This window comes from Pseudorasbora parva, chromosome 18, assembly GCF_024679245.1.
Source record: "Pseudorasbora parva isolate DD20220531a chromosome 18, ASM2467924v1, whole genome shotgun sequence".
NCBI classification, from domain to species: Eukaryota; Metazoa; Chordata; class Actinopteri; order Cypriniformes; family Gobionidae; genus Pseudorasbora; species Pseudorasbora parva.
The window spans coordinates 30,655,758-30,677,083 of NC_090189.1; the positions used below are offsets into that span (position 1 = coordinate 30,655,758).

The following is a 21,326-nucleotide window of genomic DNA, read 5'->3' on the forward strand; positions in this document are numbered from 1 at the left end:
GTTAGGACAAAGTGTAATGGAAACAGTCTCACCTGCACATGATTTCATGAGTCAGGAGAACGCGGCACATCTCCGGGTTCTTATCTTGACCTTCATAGATGATGGCCTTTGAACAGAGAGAAGAAAAAAAGTCAGTTTGGATTTTTTCTTAACCTTAGAATGAATCTTTTGCGGAATGAAACTTAAATCAAGCATGTTACATATGAAGCGTTTCAAAAGATGTGTTACAGGAAGTTGACTCTGACCATCTAGCGTCTCAAAAAAACATTTCCTCCACTCATCCACACTTACATTCAGGGAGTCACAGAAGCCAATTTCACTTGAAACACACTGAGAGGAGGCGTAATTCTGCCGTTAAAGCCTGTTGGCCTGGTCGTATTTAATAAATATCAGCATGTGTCGTGGGGAATCGTCTAAGCTGTTCCAATAGGCTATTTCTGGACAGACTGTCCAGAGCTCTGGCTCTACACAGGACTTTGGCTCATTACGTAAAGGAAAACAGAAGGTGAGAAATGAAGGTGCTCCAATAAGAAGGGCTCATTGTTTTACTTCTAGCTCAGGTAATTATTCTCCCTACAGGGCATGGGGCTGAGGTGGGGTAACATGTGGTAGAGGATGGGATGTACAATAGCACCAGCTCAGAGCGGTTACTTTGAGGGATGGGTAACAAGCCGAAGAACACCTGTTGTAGGTGGAGGAGATGATAAAGAACGTAATTGATTGGTTGCTCAGATTCTAACTAGCGGGAGAGATCAAAACAATGACAGTGATTCTTATTGATGAGAGAAAGCAGATTTATCCAAAATAATAAACGTCAACAGTAAATGCTGTTCGCAACCCATTTTACTTCTGTAATACAGTGTAGGCTATGTGAAACAGTATATTCAATGAGGAAATAATTCCTAAGATGGCAAGGACAAAAAATTCTTAGAACATATTTTTGTTAGCTGGGTAATCTGTATGTTCTAAGAACGTTTTGCTAACATTCTCATTAAATCAGCACTAGGTAACTTTTCAACCTTCATAATATATTTTTTAAGACTCTTGTGATGATAAATCGACCTACAATAGGTTGAATGACACGTCTGCCATAGCCTGATGGGGTCTGTATCGTTTTTAATCGTACTTTTAAACTTCGGGTTTCGGGTAGTAACCCGAGAACAAAAAGAACTACAAAATTCGTCTGCTTTACGGCATATAAGTCACTTCCACCAACACACACACTTCCTTAAATTCGGACGTGCGAGCCCAACTTTGTTCGTCGGATAATATAGTCATGTCCGAAGCAGCACAGACAAATAAGAAAGAAAAGGTTTTGTTGGAGGAAAGCTATAAGAGGAAACGAAAAAGTGATTGGATTAAAGGCAGGACGAGGATCAACATGTGACCAGCGTTTGCTCGTCGGCGTGAGCTGAAGGAGGCGTACCCGACCGATGCTGTCCTGCTTGTTGTGGTGATTACCTACCACTCAAACATTGAACTGAAGTATCATATAGATTCTGTAAAACGGTAGCCAATAGACTACTATAATGACGCTGGCTTGTAAACGTGAGCATCGTGATTATTTGGCGTTTGAAAAAAATAAAACCCATGAAATTATATTCATATGACATGCTGAAACATATGCCACTGACTGTAACGTTACCTGGGATGAAGACATTTCACACACGCCGCCAGAAGAACTCTGAACTCCTCTTGCAGTGTTCAGGGGAACTGTTAGTGCTGCACCAATCCGCGGCACCACTTTTATGAAGTTATTTGGCCCGCACCGCACCACTGTATATATTTTTACAACCCGCCCCGCACCCACGACCATTAAATAGACATACGGGGTCCGCGGGTTATGAGACGACCCACGCATCACTAGTTCAGGGCTATCAGGGTTGTCATGTCATCAAATGCACACGCAATGGCATCCCCTGTTGTAGGATGACAGATCTTACGACAGTAGTTGAGGACATTATTTTTTCCAAACTGTAGGGGGACCCCGAGAGCAAAAGTAGCCAAGTGCTGCTTTAAGTTATGAAAATGTTATTTCTAAATGTTCTGTGAAAGTTTAAAAAAAATATCTTATGTGAACATTGGTGGAAAAAAAACAAGGAAATGTTCCATTTAAACGTTTTGCAAACATCATGAGAACATTGCTTTTGAATGTTCTCTGACTGTTCTGAAACAAGCTGTAAGTTATAACATAATGTTCAGAAAAAACTTTAAAATGTCGACGCTGAAACATCTCAGAAAGACATTCCATGAACAATGCATTTTTTTTATTATTTGTTTGTGTTTTGAGAATGTTACTAAAGACCAAATAACTTTGAATTAATATTTTGATTGTTACTGGAAGAAAGTAAAGTTGCTCACAGCCCACAGAACCAGAAGGTTCGCCAACGTTCTGAGAACGTTTCGTTCGCTTCTGAATCTCTAGTGCCATAGGAAAAATAATAATAATATTTTAACTTACCTGAGTTGTGAACGTGAATTTATAGTCTGAATTAAATGTGAAGCAACAAGACTCAAAATAAACCGCAAAATAACGACAGGAATATTTTCTACTGAATTATCCTCGCGCTTTTGCATGTAAAAACAAACACGCAAACAACTCGACAGACTCGGCAAACGACCATTTAGCGTATTGTTTTTCATGAGCAAAACAAAAAAACATATTATGAGCCGGTTATTTTTTGTCGTATCAAAGTATACGGTGAGACGTCAAGACGGTCAAGTAGCCTACAATCTGATTTACAACTCGCATGAGCCGGTTCCTTTAAGAGATTCAAAAACATACAGCTCAACAAAGTCAGATCCATGAGTTGGTTCTTAAAATGAACAAATCACCTCACTGGACCAATCAAAGCGGATAGTGAATTAAGGTCTGACTCATTTACTGAATTGCATGTTATCATTGCTTTTTCAGTGATGAATATGTCTCCATATAAAGCAACTTAATTATTGTAAGTCAGCATAATCTCAAAACATAACCTCGTAGTTGTACGTTTTGTTTGTTCTTTTTAGGGGTTCAAGCACGAAGTGCTGAAACCCTATTGTAATTGTACTGATTTTTATTATTATTAGGGGTTCAAGCATGAAATGCTGAAACCCTATTGTAATTGTACCGATTTTTATTATTATTATTATTATTCTGCCGTAAAACTCATCGTGCAGACCAAACCGTAAGGCCTAGAGACTTGAAACTTTGTCAATAGGTAGTCCAAAAATCGAGGAGAGGTTCTCAAATTATGAGCCAGATTGGCCAATAGGTGGCGCTATAGCGCAAAAAACAAAAAAAAGTCACTATTTTGCTTATATCTCAAAAACCCATTGTCGCACAATCAAGTGTCTTACATCATTGGAATCCTTGGCTCAAGCCGAACAAAAAACATAGGAGGTATTTTATTTCCGGTATGCAAATTTTTCCGCCATTTTGAATTTTGTCAAAAACCTACTTTTGCGAACTAGTCCCTGGTTTTTTGACATATCAGAACCAAACCAGTGCCAAAATGTTCTGTCTGGTCTGAATATCAATAATTATCAAAAATATGGTGAAATTTTGACTCATGAACGAAAAGGGGCGTGGAAATGTACATTTAAGGCGGAGCCTATTTTACTAAAGAGGCTATAACTCAAGAAGGAAATGAGATAACTTCACCAAACTTGGTACACATGTGTATGGACTCATTCTGAGGTCACGATAAAAAAAACGTGAAGATTGACCACTTGGTGGCGCTATAATGTGGAAAAAACATGATAATAGCTATAACCACGCGATCGCTAGTCCGATTGACCTGAAAATTGGTATGCCGTGTCTTGGCCCAAGCTACCATGTATGTATATGAGGACATTGGTGTATCTCAAAAAACATGGCCGTCATAGACCAATGAATTTTGAGCACCTATTAGACAAGGTTAATGGAGGTTGATCAGAACGAAACTCAGTTGGCATGTTTGACTCATGGTCCTAGAGGTTTGTAAGAAATTTGAAAGAAATCGGCCACTAGTTGGCGCTAACGAGTTTTATGGCTTTGAAATCACGTGGTGTTCCACATATCCATGAAATATGCATATCATATGATAGATCTCCTCATGATGAACAACTTTGCCTCTAGAACCATTGCTGTCAATAAAATCATTAATTAAATTTTCGTAATTATGTTAAAAACCTACTTTTGCGAACTAGTCCCTGGTTTTTTACCCAATTGGAACCAAACCAGTCTAGGACAATTCTATAGACACTCCAGGTCAATAATTATTGAAAAAAAGTTGAACTTTTGCATTTGGATGGCTATAACAGGGCCATTTAGAAAAGAGGCGTGGCAAAATACACTCAAAAGCCTATAAATCCTAAGGGAAAACTCAAAACTTCACGGAAATTATTGGGTATATGTGGCATAACATGTTAAAGACACATGCAAAGTTTTATGGAGATCGGAGTATAGGGGGTGCTATAAGTGTGTTAAAAAGCTTTGAAAACCATGTATTCCCTATGTTGAATTGCCTGTATTGGCTGTAAATGGTATTTTCCATCTCGTTAATCAGGTGGGGTTAAAACAGCCACATAATATGCATATATTATGATAGATCTTCTCATACTGAACAACTTTGCCTCTATAACCAATATTGTCAATCAAATATTTATTTAAATATTCACAATTATGTTAAAAACCTCGTTTTGCAAACTAGTCCTTGGTTTTTTTGCCTGATCGGAACCAAACCACAGCAGTATGATTCTCTGGACTCTGCTGATCAATAGTTATCAAAAACATGTTGAACTTTACACTTTGGGGAGCTATAACAGGATCATTTGGAGAATAGGTGTGGTAAAACATGCTCAAAAGCCTATTAATCCTAAACGAAAACTCAAAACTTCACAAAAATAGGTGGTGTGTGTGTGTGTGTGTGTGTGTGTGTGTGTGTGTGTGTGTGTGTGTGTGTTTGTCTGTCTGTCTGTCTGTCTGTATGTCATGCTAGCAAACAGCACTTCCAACATGCTACACATGCTAGCAGTGATTAGCTAAGTGTTAAATCAGGCAAAGAACATAGTAAGAACTCTATAAACATTATAGTGACCATCTGTGACAACTAACAACTGCCTAGCAACACCATAACAACCATCAAGAACAACCTAGCAACCACCTAGCAACATGTTTGTCATGTTAGCAAAGTAAAATAGTAATTTTGTCATACTATTGATTAATATTGTTATATAATTCATATTTAGACTTTATAAAGTCACTACTATAATATTTAAAATCACATTTTGTCAGTTTATCACTTCATTTCACCTGATATCTCTCAAATTCATTCAGTGCTTAAAAACCTTTCATGCAAAAGGTGTCAAATGCTTAAAGACCTTAAATAGCTTGAACCCCGCTAAATGCTGCTCGCAGCTTTAATTATTATTATTATTATTATTCTCCGCTAAAACGCATCGTGCAGACCAAACCGTAAGAGCTGGAAATTTGAAACTTTGTCAGATGGTAGTACTCATGTTGGGGAGACCCTGAGAAGCTATGACCCCAATTGGCCCATAGGTGGCGCTATAGCAATCAATTGCGAGAAAAGGCTCATAACTCCTAAACCGTTTGGTCCACACTCAAGTGTCATATATCATTGGAAAGCTGAGTCCTTGGTGAACAAAATGTATATCTCAGATTTTATTTCCAGTATGCAAATTTTTCCGCCATTTTGAATTTTATTGAAAACCTACTTTTGCAAACTAGTCCCTGGTTTTTTGACCGATCGGAACCAAACCAGTGTCAAAATGTTCTCTGGTCTCTGTTTATTAATAGTTATCAAAAAAAAGTTGAAATTTCGATTCATTTATGCTAATTGGCTTCAAAATGGACGTTCAGGGCGGAGCCTATTTTACTAAAAAGGCTATAACTCAAGAAGAAAATGAGATATCGTCACCAAACTTGGTACACATGTATATCGGCTCAATTTGAGGTCACGATAAAAAAATCGCGATGATTGGCCACTTGGTGGCGCTATAATGCGAAAAAAACATGAAATGGGCTGTAACCACGCGACCGCTAGTCCGATTGACCTGAAAATTGGTATGCAGTGTCTTGGTCCAAGGCCCCATGTACGTCTATGAGGACATTGGCGTATCTCAAAAAACATGGCCGCCATCGGCCAATGAAATTTGAGCACCTATTAGATGGGGTTAACAGAGGCCGATCGGAACGAAACTTGATGGGCATGTTTGACTCATGGTCCTAGAGGTCTGTAAGAATTTTGAAAGAAATCGGCCACTAGTTGGCGCTAACGAGTTTTATGGCTCTGAAATCACGTGTTTTTTCACGCACTTACAAAATATGCATATCATATGATAGATCTCCTCATGCTGAACAAATTTGCCTCTGGAATCATTGCTGTCAATCAAATCATTAATTAAATATTCACAATTATGTTAAAAACCTACTTTTGCAAACTAGTCCCTGGTTTTTTGACCGATCGGAACCAAACCAGTGTCAAAATGTTCTCTGGTCTCTGTTTATCAATAGTTATCGAAAAAAAGTTGAAATTTCAATTCATTTTTGCTAATTGGCTTCAAAATGGACGTTCAGGGCGGAGCCTATTTTACTAAAAAGGCTATAACTCAAGAAGGAAATGAGATATCGTCACCAAACTTGGTACACATGTATATCGGCTCAATTTGAGGTCACAATAAAAATATTGCGACGATTTGCCACTTGGTGGCGCTATAATGTGAAAAAAAACATGAAAAGGGCTATAACCACGCGATCGCTAGTCCAATTAACCTGAAAATTGGTATGCAGACATTGGCGTATCTCAAAAAACATGGCCGCCATCGGCCAATGAAATTTGAGCACCTGTTAGACAAGGTTAACAGAGGCCGATCGGAACGAAACTTGGTGGGCATGTTTGACTCATGGTCCTAGAGGTCTGTAAGATTTTTGAAAGAAATCGGCCACTAGTTGGCGCTAACTCAAAAGGGAAGCTCAAAAAATCACGAAAATTGTTGGGTATATGTAGCATGACATGCTGATGAAGCATGAAAAGTTTTAAAGAGATTGGACTATAGGTGGCGCTATAACTGTTAAAAAGCTATAAAAACCATGCATTTTTTATGGTAAATTGCCTATATTGGCTGTAAATGGACTTTTCCATCTATTATTTCAGTGTTTAAAATCTTGCTAAATAAAACTTAATGTCTTTAATGCCTATGTGCTTAAAAGGCCTTAAACGCTTGAACCCCGCTAAATGCTGCTTGCAGCTTTAATTTTTATTATTATTGTAATATCACAACCAAAAACAAACCAGAAAACAAACAAATAAATAAATAAATAAATAAATAAATAAATAAATAAATAAATAAATAAATAAATAAATAAATAAATAAATATGAACAAAGAAAACTTACAACAGTCATCCCTAGAATAAAAGATAAAAATGATAACACATGGATGTCGCCACAAATATTTAAAGTAATCTATATATATATATATATATATATATATATATATATATATATATATATATATATATATATATATATATATATATATATATATAAACGTATTGCATGTTCTTGAATCTCCCACAGGTTAAAAATGTGAAGTGCCTATGCGCTCACTGGCAAACTACCTACGCTAGCATATGATGTGCCAAACCATCAGAGGCGTGTGGCACAGGGGCGGTAGGGGGAGGCAGGAGGCTGGAGGAGGTGGGTGCGAGAGAGCAGTTGGGATGCCAGACTGGAGCACGGAGCACCATCTGGTGCGGCCCCCCAATTTTCTCCCAAATTTTCTCGGCTTTGCTCTCACCCCTCCTTAACACAAAACACAGCGCTGCCAGGCTGGCAAAGCCTCGTGTGTGTCCCCTCCTCCCCGAGTTGAATGTTGGACATGGTATGCCATTCCGAACAGTGCCGCGTTTGACTACGCCAAGCGTGTCACCTTGCTAAGATTCTGGGATCTCGTTCGTAGGCATACCGACTGGCAGCAAATCTGTCCCGTTACGCACAGTCATTACTCTCTGCCATGTAACGGAGGTGTAATTCAGCAAGCCAGTCCAGCATCAAAAAAGTTTGTCACATTGACCTTAACTGAAAAAAAACACTGCAAAGTTATATACCAAGGAAGGATAATTTGACAGAAGAAATATCCAGGGACAGACGATACATTGGCTCATTGTTTGATGTCTTTCAGATGTACTTTACATTTTACAAAGGCACTGAGAGCGATATTGTTACAGCCAGTGCTGGATTTTGGCAAGCTCTGAGCATTTGTTCAGATGGTTTTCTTTCACTTTGAGGGAATGGGGGCCAAGGTCTTCTAGAAGTACACAGCATGTATCACTGTCTGCTAGTCAAAAGACCTGCTTCAAATTTCTATCTATAAACACCAAATCTATCTTAGCCCATTCTGGCTGGGGTGCGCTCAGGAACAGCGGCATTCTTCCACTTGCCGAAATGCCTTAATAGCATATTCATTAATAATATAAAATGTCATTCGGTTTATATCCAGCCATTAAAGTCAACATGACCTTAAAATTTACTCTTTTACTTTCTTAGTTATTAAATAAATGAATTATTTCTGATTTATTATATCAAATTCTTTCTAGCGGAATATCCTGTTTGGTCAAATTAGGGAAGTAAAATAGCCGATACACGCTGACTTAAAAAAAAAACGCTTATTTTTTTTCAAATCACAATCACACTTGCAATCACATCTTTTCTCTACACTGTAAAAAATATTTAGAAAAAAAATTACCTGGTTGCCTTAAAATTTTGAGTTCATTGAAATTAAAATTTTGAGTTAATACAATGACATTTTTTTGAGATTCGACAACCTTTATTAAAATATTATTAAAGGATTGTGTAAGCATATTGGGTAATTGTGTGTGTTTTATTTCTGATGACACAGTGAAACTTAAAATTTTAAGGCAACCAGGTTACTTACTTTTTTAAGTTAAACCAACAAAAAAAACATTTTTTTTACAATGTAGCTGATGTATCAGCAGCCAATTAGCTCGCTACTCAACCTTCAAATACTTCAGCATTTGCTGTAGTTGCATCGCTTTCAGAAAACCTCCACCTTCCCCAGCTCCACCTGTATAGATCTGCTACGGCTAATTCATGTACGCTCTGTTGTACAGCAGCAGCATGTCTTACTTGTTCACAGAAGTGTGTTGTGTATGTATTGGCATTAGCAAGTCCCATACTTGCTCTGCGTTGAATCTGATTAGACCGTTAGCATCTCGCTCAAAAAAATGACCAAAGAGTTTCGATATTTTTCCTATTTAAAATTGAATCTTCTGTAGTTACATCATGTACTAAGACCGACGGAAAAATGAAAAGTTGCGATTTTCTAGGCCAATATGGCTAGGAGCTATAGCCTAATTCCTGTGTAATAATCAAGGAACTGTTGATATTATGCAGCGACACATGGTTAAAATAGCCTATTTCTCTGGATTTAAACATTCTTGGAAACATTTGGGATAATTTAAGTACACAAGTCAACAAAATATAGCATTTTTCTAGTGGTTTTTAGATATTTGAATCCAAATATCTTACATGTTGTGCATTTAAAGGTGCAGTATGTAATATTGACAGCTAGCGGTTGAAATGGATACTGCAGTCCAAATTCTAAATATTGGAGAGGGTTGTTTCTCCCGGCCTTCCCCCTCAAACTCAATGCTCACACTGCTTGCCAGATTAAGGACATGTAACAGGAATGAGCGCAATGGACAATGGAAGGCAACGAGTCTTACACTGTAAATTGACGAGTTGATTTGTCCGCATTTTAATATGCCACATAAAGATTTTTAGATGAATGCTGAGTTTTTTTAGGTCGCGGTTTATGACCCAGTTTGCTAGCAGTTTGCTCCATGGCTGCAAGACACAGGGTGTCGAAATACTATTGGGTAAATTGACAGTGGGCAGGAACGCAAAGACCAAAACAAAACCAGACAATCCGACACGGAACACACATTTCAAAGTAGAATAACTGGCTGTTTCCTAAATCTCTACAAACAACACCTTTAAGTGACGATTTCAAAGCTAATTTTGAGGAAATATGAAGTCCAGCTGAAATCTACAGATGCAAATAGGTAAAGTGTAATGAAATATATACTTATGAGTGTATTTTTCTTTACACTAGTCTAAAAGAAGAAATGTTATGGTCAAAATTGACCAGTGCCTGAAAAACAATGGCTTTGTCGGTAGTGTCAAAAATCCCTCTAGTCATGCAAATAGAAATGATTCATAAAGATTAATTAGTCTTTGTATACTCTTAAAGTGTGCCATCTTGATAACACCTCGGCTGCTTTTATGGAGATCAAAGAACAGGAAGTGCTGTGATAAACGCAGGAAACAGTTTTTTCTTGACTTAGAAGGAACACCGAATGTGCAAAGGTGCCGTGTTAAAAATTACCCTATGTTAATGTTACAAGCGTGATATTTAGGGCATTTTTAACTGCTTGCCAAAGTGCAAGAAGGGAACATTAATAAGCATACAACGTTCATATGCCTTGAAATACATATTTCATCTTGCCAAGCACACTTTTCATATTTCATCCAGCGTTTTCCTAAACGACTTTGATGTGACGCCTCAAATCGAAGGCAAGTAAACAAGATGCTATAAATACATGGAAACCTACTTCCTACAGAGTTGGCATCATCTGTTAGCATGCCATTAAGAACACGGCTGCCTTTTTTCCCAGGACACTGCACTACCTTTAAAGAGGTGCTGTCTTGGCACTGATTTCACTCTTTGTTCTCCCACACACACACACACACAGAAACGTTCACATTCACGAATAAGTATCCCACCCCACCCCTGATCAGCTGTTCAGACATAAAGCCTGAGAAACCAGAGAAGAGGAAGAGAGAGCAAGTGTTGGGCAGGCAGACAGACAGGATAATAGACGAAGGGTTTCTAGAGACAGCTAACAGACATCTGAGAGACTTCTAGACAGTGCAAGAGTTTGAGCAGGAGACGAGGGAATAAAACGAGGCTGGAAAAGAGAGAGTTGGAAAGGGTTAAAAGAATTACAAAAACAAGTGCGGATTGAACAAGAACATTTAAATTGGGGGGAAAAGGGAAAATTAACGTGAGAGTGCAATTGCAAAAAATGATGGGAGTGGAAAGTTCTGCGTATGATCAACTGATGACGCACAAATGAAAGAATCATTTCCAATCTACCAAGAGTAGCGCAAATTAGCGCCTGGTTTTTAGATGAATAATGGCGCAAATACCAGTAAATTGACCAGCGCAATCCTTAGTAAATCACCTTGCATGATTCATTTAAATACTCTCCTCCCATACAGGGAAACTCTTACAAATGCATATGCTATGAGGTCAGGCGCAAAAATAACTGTCCACTGCGCATAACTGTTTTCAGCGCAAATTTATCATATGTGTAAATCCTAGAGTATAGTTTTAAAAGGGATACTCCACCACTTTTTCAAATAAACTATGTTTTTCCCTTAACTAAAACAAGTTGATACATCCCTCTCTCATCTCAGTGCGTGCATAAACCCTCTGACGCGTGGTGACGATCTGATAGCATTTAGCTTAGCCCACTAAGCCCAGTTCATTCACTATGGTACCGAACAGAGATCAAGTTAGAAGCGACCAAGCACCTCCACTATTTTGTGTCACCATACTTGATCGTTCCTCTATATGTGTAACTGTATTTAAATAGGGAAACGTGGAGGTGTTTGGTCGCTTCTAACTTGATCTCTGTTTGGTACCATAGTGAATGAACTGGGCTTAGTGGGCTAAGCTAAATGCTATCAGAATGTCACCGCGTGTCAGAGCGATTAAGTGTACGCACTGAGACGAGAGAGGTATGTATCAACTCATCTTATTAAGAGAATAACATATTATTAGTTAAGGGAATTACAAGAAAGCGGTGAAGTATCTTAATGCCAAAAGAGGGTCCCAAAATAATTATTCTATTGCATCACTACAAAACAAACCTTTCTTCATTACGAGTTTACATGAAAAGGAATCGATGGTTAATGGTATTGTCAAGCCAAGCCAATCCCAAATCCCAATACATGTCTGCTAACATGCCTTTAGAGGGCAAGGTTTTGGAAAGAGGGCGTGGTCTAATTCAGTGGCTAAGTTTAGCTCAAGCAAAGCAGCTGACATCTCTTATGGCATCTTAAAAACATAAACAATCCAAGAGTTAATGAGAGAGGAAAAGGAAAAGTAGGATAGATGAGGGAGGAACGTGGGAGGTCTGCTGTCTCTGCGCTATGTTGTCTCAGCGTGATGTGTTGGTGCTGAAGCAGCTGATCACAGATTTAACTGTCAAACTCACACCTAAGAGCACCTCACGTCCCTGATTCTCACTTTTGCATCACATTATGAGTTACAAACCCTATATAATAGTGTGATTTTATTCTAAACCAGTTCAAGTGCAAAACCCGCCCTACACCCGAAACTGAAAGGTTTAATTGGCCATGTCAATCACACGGTTGAATGCCTACACGACACTGAAACAAATTCTAACCCCAAACTTAACCTTAACCTAAGGCTACGTTCACACTGCGAGCCTTAGCGCTCAATTCTGATTTATTGCTCAGATCTTATTCGCGCTTTTTTTTTTTTTTCTATTGCTGTTCACAGTGTGGTTGCAAATGTGGCCAATATCAGATTCCAGTGCGAACAGGACGGACCCGTATGTGCAAAAGAACGGTAAAAAGATGTCACGCCGCACGCTGTCATGTCAATGAACACGGAGAACATTAAACTTAGTGATTACACGTTTATTCATAGTGTGATTTGCTGCGAAAACAGGCAAATTTTTGCACAGGGAAAACAACAAACAAAGTTTTTAAGGTTTATAATGTTTTGTTTGGCTATCACTGTAATACTTATAACAGCAATATAGTGTCGGCCCAGATCCGGACCACATCTGGCACACGTGGATTCTACAGATGTTGACCAGTTCTGGGCTGACACTATGTTGCTGTCTCGGACTACCTTTCACAACTTTCTCGATAATGTCAGGTATGTAAAATCTTTGAAGTGACTCCCATTAATGCAGAATTGTGACGAATGTTGATCAAGAGGGACATAAAAGTCACATGAATTCCAGTATGTTCAGACTGAGGTCGCATTGCAAAACTCTAGGGTCGCGATGCAGATCTAAGGCACATGAGCGGCCACGGATTCGGGCCACATTTACCTGCAGTCTGAACGTAGCTTTGGTGTTGGTAGCACATCCTGATAGAAAGCATTACGGTTTGACACGATCTAAACCATTCGTTACATTTCTGAATTGAATCCATGAAGTCTGAACTCTGAGGTGACCAATAAAAGCTCCGGAATTGGGGTTTGCCCATAAAGGTGCACTATGTAGTATTATTGCAATAAAATATCCAAAACCCACCAGGCCAGTGTTATATATTTTGTTCAGTTGAGGTCTTACAATATCCCAAATGTTTCCAACTATTTGTAAATCGTGAGAAAATTGCTATTTTAACCAAGGAACCGGGATGTCTGAGGGAGTCGCCTGTCAGTTGCGTCATATCTGCGTTACTCTCGGTTTCCAGGTTTACTCTGCAGAAGCGCTTTACTCTTAGCAGTGTGAACAAGTGTCACAGTAGCCGCTGAGTGAACGCACAGAGTCATGTCATATCATCATTTTAAACACACTTAAATGTTTCTAATATGTTAAACAGATCTGCGTTACCTCATACTCATGACCGAAAAAGCGTAAGTGTCGCCTGTGACTATGTAATAAAAGTCCCGCTGCTCACGACCCATTTGTTCAGCAACAATCGCTCCAGCGGCCTTGCTCAGCTCCCTCAACACTCGGTCCTGCTGTGCTTCATACTACAGTAACGTTAATAACCTCATCCATTTCTGCCGATTCTTTTCCACCGGCTGTGAGGTGAAGGACACATGTCCCAAGATTCTGACAGCAGAGAGCAGAGAGTATCTAGCACTCTATGGGGCAGTTTGTCCATTAAGAGCTATACAGTAGAAACATGGCGGCGCCAAATGGCGACTTCACTTTAAGGGGACCTGTGGTGTATGGAGATGGAAATGGCTCATTCTAAGGTAATTAACGGTTCATAAAGTTTTTTAAACACCACTGAAAACATAGTTATTATATTGCATTTCTGTCAATAAATCCGCCTAAATTTTACACACTGCAACTTTAACTGAAAATCCTGCAGTGTAATGCATGTTCTTGTTCTATAAATTAGCATGATCAACTCTAAACATGTGACGAATTCTTCCCTCAACTCCCTAAACTCAACTATTCCAAGATAAATATAATGTTAAACTCTATCAACAGCATCTGTGGCATGAAAAAAAAAAAACTGACAACAGAAATGTTCAACATGTGAGATTCAGAGCACGTATGCTAACCGCTAGGGCACTGCTACAACAACAGATGCAATAAATTAGCACTATAGTTTTAAATTTATAACACTGAGATGTTTACCATATCTGCTGAATCTAATAATTTGACTGTGACAGTAACTACCAAAATAACAAGCGTCTTCATGCAACTGCGTAGCAGTTGCAACAGTAAATCAGTCTCGCCACAGAATAATAAGCTCTGTAACCGCTCTGAGAGCACTAACAGCAAATCTGGACACTAATTACAGTCCAAGCTAAAGCTGTTTTAGCAGTTTTTGCCACCGTAACATAAACAGAGTGGTCGCCTGTAAGTGTTTTAGCCGTACTAGCGCCGCACAACACTTTAGCAGCCTCTGTGATTAGCATTTGTTCCCACAGTCACTTAGAAAGTAATAGTCTTGCTAACAAATTGAAATCAAGCTGCAGTCACATTTTCACAGGCAGCAGGGTTCAAGCTTCTCATGCGGATTCGTCATGTTGATGAACATACAGGAAAATGGTTGTTTTGAAAGTGACGTCTGCGTGAGCCGTGCTTCACGCATCACTACGCTGTTAACATGAGGCTATGGTCATTTTTGCCTGCAAATTTATACAGAAATGTCCCTATTCTAACCACACCTTAACTCACTCCACAACCTAATAACTCACATCCCATAGTTACTCAGGTCACCTGTAACCAGCATACTGTCATCTGCACTCCCTTTTCAAGTGTGCATACTCTTCAGACTGAAAGCTTGTTTTTTAGCCCGAGCCACAACATGGGCCGAGACACCTGTAGCTGTCCTGTGGTCAGCCAGTACCCAGGTCTCATTTCACCCTCTCAACAGGTCTGACTGCCCCTGAGCGAAAACCACATCTGATCCCGAGCTCTCTCTCTCTCTCTCTCTCATTCACCTGAGGAAATCAAAGACACATGCCGACCGAGCTGCGCAGGCGGTAAATATATCACTCACAACGGTGATTTCTGAGCTGTTACAAGGTAACTAGCTGTCTTAATGTTGCGCGTTTGCGACAGAGAACGAGATTTGATTTCCTCCGACTGCCGTTACACATGTATCTTTAAGTGTAGTTCTAAGCGAATCCCTTTAGTGAGTGATTTAACCATAGGTTGTCTTCACATCAGAAAGTTTCCCTCACACAATATAGCAGCAAAGGGGATCGCAATCTCATTCCTTGTGACTTCTATTACACCTGCACAAAAATAATGAATACAAGTGCTAAATATATTCCGAGAAGACTGACATGAAAACTGCCGGCAAACAACTACAAAAGATGTATGAGGGGGAAGCCGAGGCGTCTGGGTGATTATTTTTTAACTTGACACTGATAAACAGCGCTCTAGCGACACTTCGCTCAAAAGTGCCATGTCCTCCCACGAAGTGCAGCAAAGCAGATAGTTAGGAAACAACAGCTCTTCTACCTACTGCCAGACTAGTGCTGTCAAAGTAGCAGCTACTGGGGTTTAATGCGCTTTGATGTTCCCCACAACGCAACTTAGGCGGGAGGGAGAGGGAGAGTGAGAGGGAGCTGCCGCCCGCAGGTAAGTTAGCGGCCGTTAGCAAAGTGTAAAGAGCCTAGCGTGGAACCGTTCTCAGTTTGCAGCAGGCAGCTAATAAACAGGGAGATGTTTAATAGAAGCTTTTTGACAAAAGCTAATCGCTAATTCCCATGACACCCTAATTACGGCTGATCCAGGGTCAGCGTTTTTGGTTATCTTCTTTATAAACCATCCAAACGCTAGCTCAGGGCCACACATGTCTTCTGTGATAGATAATATCAAACAGGAAACAGGAAACAGGCAACACTAATAATGTAGATCTGCCATATTGCACATACTAGAAATGAAACAACCCAGAGTTCAGAAGGAGGCAGCCGAGCGTAACATCTGAAACACACCAACGGGCAACACAAACATGTACGCCAAAGGCTACATGAGAAGTGGATATGTATCCGGATAACAGGGGACGTTCTGGCAAGGTTCTCTCAGAGTTCTCTAAAAACATTATTTATATATCGTTCATGTATAAATAGTGTGTTTTGTTTTTTTCAGAAACATTTTAGTTGGATGTTCATTGACATTTTGTAAAAAAAATAAAAAAATTGTTACTACTTGTTTAAGATTGTTTAGAGATCATTCAAAAGTAACATTTCCATAATGTTTGCAAAATGATCAAATGCAATGATAATTATATGATCAATACGATAAGGCAACATAATGTTTTTACATTGCTTTAACTCATTAAAATAAGCTAAGCAAGTTATACAAGATTCAACTCATTTAAAAAAAATCAGTTAAATGAAATTTAAGTTGAATTGACTTAAACATCCAAGTTGATTGTACTTAAAAAAATAAAGGCAGCCAATTTTTAACAAATAATTTAAATTAAATATTTAAAAAAGAGAACATTCAGAAATAACATTTTCATAATGTCAGAATGTTTTTGAGAATATTTTGGTAACAATTTGATTTTAAGGTGACATGTTACTACATGTACTTACTATAATAATAACAGTAAATAATGCACAATTAACAATAGCTAACCCTAAACCAAATGCTTATAATTGTAACAATATAGGTACATAGTTAATTAATATTGCTTAGTTTATCTAAATAAGTACACTGCTAAAGTTTTTAAGTAGAATCAATAACTTAATGCTTAAGTCATTTCAACTTAAATTACATTAAACTGACTTTTAAAAAATGTTGAAAATTGCTTAACTCATTATGATGAGTTAAAGCAAAGTAAAAAACATATGTTGTCGTAACTTATTGATCCTATCATTTTTTACAGTGTACAATGTAACTACGTCATCTTGAAATAAAGTGTAACCCATATTTTTGTTAGCTGGGTAAGTGTACTTGTTAGTGTACTTTTGCATGGGGGGGTTAAAAAGGGAAAACAAGGGGGCTGCAAACTGACCAGAAAAATCCAGAGAAAATACGGGTCCCCTAAAAATACACCCTAAACCTCACAGTTAAACACCAAAGAAACGTCCAACGAAAGAAGAAGGGAAAAAAAGTCTAAAAGAGGCCACATGATGCTGTTCTCACTGGCCATGTAAAAATGTGACACTGCCCCTGGGAGATACACACGCACGTACACTATACGCTGTGAGATTCATCTGTGCGGGGGCACAAACAGTTCAACCTTTAGCATGTCCCGATGCCCCAACATGTATGAATTAGCCTCAGTGACATGCGCAGATGGTGCTGTATACGGGACGAGATGAACCCTTACCTGTTTAGTCATGGAGTCGATTAGTCTAACATAAAAATCCTGCTCTGTTCTGATGCCTGGAACACACAGAAACTTGACATCAGCGTGTGCTTTTCATTACATTTTTGAAAAACACACATTCACAATCATTATCTTTAAATGAGCTATTACAATGTAATAGACACTGTATTACACTATAACTGCACCACACATAATGCTCGGTTACACTTTATTCGGTAACACTTTATTTTACAGTGTCCTTGTTACATATTACATGTATATAACAATAAATTATGCATACCGATGCAACTAACCCATAGCCAAACCATAATCCTACCCTAACCCTATAGTATGTACACGTAGCTAATTAGTACTTAAATATATAATTATACTGTAATAATGACACCTTAAATGAAGTGTAACTCTTTATATTAACGTGCCCTTGTTAACAGTGTAATTAAATATTTATGTACTGATAAATATTAGGATTTGGTTGATGGTTATTAATGCATAATTTGCCATGGTAAATACATATGTCACAAGGACACTGTAAAATAAAGTGTTACCTAATGCTCTTGAAATAACACAAGCACATTCTGGTAGCATAATTGTATACTAATATTATATAAATATAAATTTACAATACATATAACCAATAACAACATTGCCGTGTTTTAAACAAAGTATTTCCAATAAGAAAGAGATGACTTAATGAACGAACTAACTAACTAATTAACTAACTTTTTTTTTTTTTACACAAGACATTTCCTGATGGGAAAAAATATGCATAATTAGCCTTATTATAACACACCTGCCCATGCTATACATGTTAATTAATATTTTATTTATTTCTATTTAAAAATGTATAAAATGATATGGTCATCTGTACTCATTTAAATAAATATCTTTGAAAACACACAATGCATGGTTTAATTTAGACAAATAATAATAATTACAAATAATAATACACTGTAAATTTAATTTCTGCCTTGCATTACATTTAATTCTAAATTTAAGTCACAGAGTTCACTGTTTTTCAATCATTTTTGAATGAATAAAATCCAAACTCAAAAAAAATGACATGACTGTGAGGAAGCATAAAGATTTTAAAAATCACTGCGTGCAATATGAACTACAACAGCTGGTTTATTTAGAAACTGACCATATGACAAATGATAGACAGGCTGTCAGATTACACACTAATGAACATGATCAATTCACGCTCACTCCAAGAAAAACACATTAACAATTAATATCGCTTTCTTGGAAAATAGGTTTCCAATTGACTTAAACCTTGAATGAATTATTAATGCGTTTAAATAAATCGGATTCGTTGTGAAGAGTCGCGCTTTGATTTGGAGAAAGTATAACTGGGAATCAGCCAATCACTGATTGCGTTTAATTTTTCAGACAGAGACAGTCTTGATCGGGTGAACCATTGATTTAAATCACTGCCAATCTTCGTCAAAGAGAGATGTCCAATGACAGCACCTGCTATTGTTGCTATTTTAGTGCGATGGATTGCAAACGACGATCAATGAATGTGCGCAAACTCAAGCCTCGTGCGCGAATGTGAGCATGTCTTACCGTTGCTGTAGAGAAGTTGCAGTCTGTAATGTATGCCATTGTTTGTCTTTTCTCCTGTAGTCTCCTGGGCATGAAAATAATATTACAACAGGTCTCAAAAATAATACACTACACAGTAATGGGAGGAATGTGGAATGCGCTTACAAAATGCAATCGTTTAGGCTAAACGAAATCTATTGTAAATAGCCTAGGCGATAAACGGAATTATTTCATAAATACATTTTATGTAATGTATTAGGCTATATTAATTTATTCATAGTCTTTTGTTACTTTATAATATTATATCACTAATTTATAGGCCATTACTGTTATTACATTTAACAGACATGTTTATTAGAATTGTTACAGAATTGCACGTGCATATGCATAAGCTACTATATATATATATATATATATATATATATATATATATATATATATATATATATATATATATATATATATATATAATTATAAAAATACAGGTTATTGAATAGTTTAGAAGGCATGCTAAATTTAGAGACATATTCGTGAATTTTACTTAGAAATATTAAACACATAGGCTATTGAGCATTCTTCTTAAATTAAAAATGAATAATTATTAGCAATGATCATAATAAACAACTATACAATTCAAAGAACTATCCTTTTTTTTAAATCCTTTCAATATTGCAATCATTTTCATTCTATTAATACCAAATATAATTTAGTATGTTAACAGGTTACATTAATTATTTTTATTCTTTTTTATTTTATTTTATTTTTTAGATGTGCATGAGTTTGTTGTTTACTTTCCCACATCAATCTCTTGCACCTTCACATAAAATAAATCAAGGAATAAGCGAGCGTGTTTGGCGCTGCGCTCACATCGGGGTGCTGGAAATCAGTTTTAAAAAAATCTGAAAACTCACCTTCTCTTTTTCCACAAATCCGATAAAAGACGTTCTCTCGATTTCCACCGGCTGTCCTTGTCGGTCGTAAAGGGCTAAAACGAAGTGGAAGAAGTTGGATTTGCGAAGGTTTGAGGGCGGCTGTTTCTCGAAGTGCGCCCGGGCCAGTCCCACTCCACTGCGGGGAAGACACGCAGAAAGGCCCGTGTTAAAACATCCCTTAGATATTAGACGTGGATGTGTCATTGAAATAAAAACGGGTGTATAACTCTTAGTCCACTGAGTGAGTTCGCAGAGTTAAAAATACTTACACAATTATACATGTGAAAGCTAAATATGATTATTAGTAGCCTATTATCATTAATATTATTAAAATTATTATTAGGCTATGATATTATTATGCTATTATTCTTTTCCCCATCAAGTTCAAATCCAGTGGTCTTAAGACCCCCAGATGTGACTGCATGCAAAAGGAGGCGAGCTTTGGCAAAGTACCCAAACTTTGCATCCAAAGGAACTCATCAAAGCTCACTAAACGACAAAGCAAAGCGAATGAAAGGCTTAATCCTCCACAATCCGGATAGAGTTTCCCCAAACAAACGCCAGCAGCGGCGGCGGCAGCAGCAGCAGCACGATCAGTCCACGTTCCGTGGGAGGTGAAGACGCAGCCCCGGGGGTCTCTTACCTCTGCGCGGCCGTGTTCGCATCCAGCACCCCGGCGCCTTGCATCCATGTTCGGACTGCGTTCATGCCGGCTCCGATAGGCTCCTCTTTCAAAATACTCCCACTCCTTTGGATGCTCTCCTGAATCCCAAACATGAAACCGGGATCTCTCACACTCTCTTCCCGTTGGTAGTGTTCTCAGGTGCCCACCTCTCGTACGTAAGAGAGAGAGAGAGAGAGAGAGAGAGAGAGAGAGAGAGAGAGAGAGAGAGAGAGAGAGAGAGAGAGAGAGAGAGCTCAGCGCTCAGATGGGAAGGAGTTTGAAAACCAGGACAGATCCCGGTGTCACCAAGACGCAAAAAAAGCAACAACAAAAAAGCCTTTTCTGAGAGGATGATGATATTGTTTCCTGCGAGCAGCTGGTGCGATCATGCAGATCTCATATCAAATGTCATCATGACCTAACAACTTTTCTCCTCGTCTTCTTTTTGTCGGATTTCTCTTTGTCAGGAAACAACAACAAAAAAAGTGGGTAAATCAAGAGCAGGCTGTATCCTTAGCCCTCTTGATCAAATTGAAGTGATTTGTGTCTCTTCCCAAAGGAATCAATCCTTCCTTTGACTATATGAGAGGGAACTT

General features: G+C 38.2%; 1 protein-coding gene across 3 annotated transcripts in view; it reads right to left on the reverse strand.

Annotated features, from left to right (window-relative positions):
* The window catches only part of ebf1b (EBF transcription factor 1b), a 160,419-nt gene extending 139,093 nt beyond the window's left edge, over positions 1 to 21,326 (reverse strand). For all 3 annotated transcript variants that reach the window (XM_067423863.1, XM_067423864.1, XM_067423862.1), the window contains exons 1-5: positions 20,710 to 21,326; positions 20,046 to 20,202; positions 19,156 to 19,219; positions 17,590 to 17,645; positions 33 to 106 (exon numbers count right to left, since the gene is read on the reverse strand). In XM_067423863.1, the coding sequence (XP_067279964.1) occupies positions 33 to 106; positions 17,590 to 17,645; positions 19,156 to 19,219; positions 20,046 to 20,202; positions 20,710 to 20,843 (485 nt within the window). In that variant the 5' untranslated portion in view covers positions 20,844 to 21,326. The remainder of the gene's footprint in view (positions 1 to 32; positions 107 to 17,589; positions 17,646 to 19,155; positions 19,220 to 20,045; positions 20,203 to 20,709) is intronic.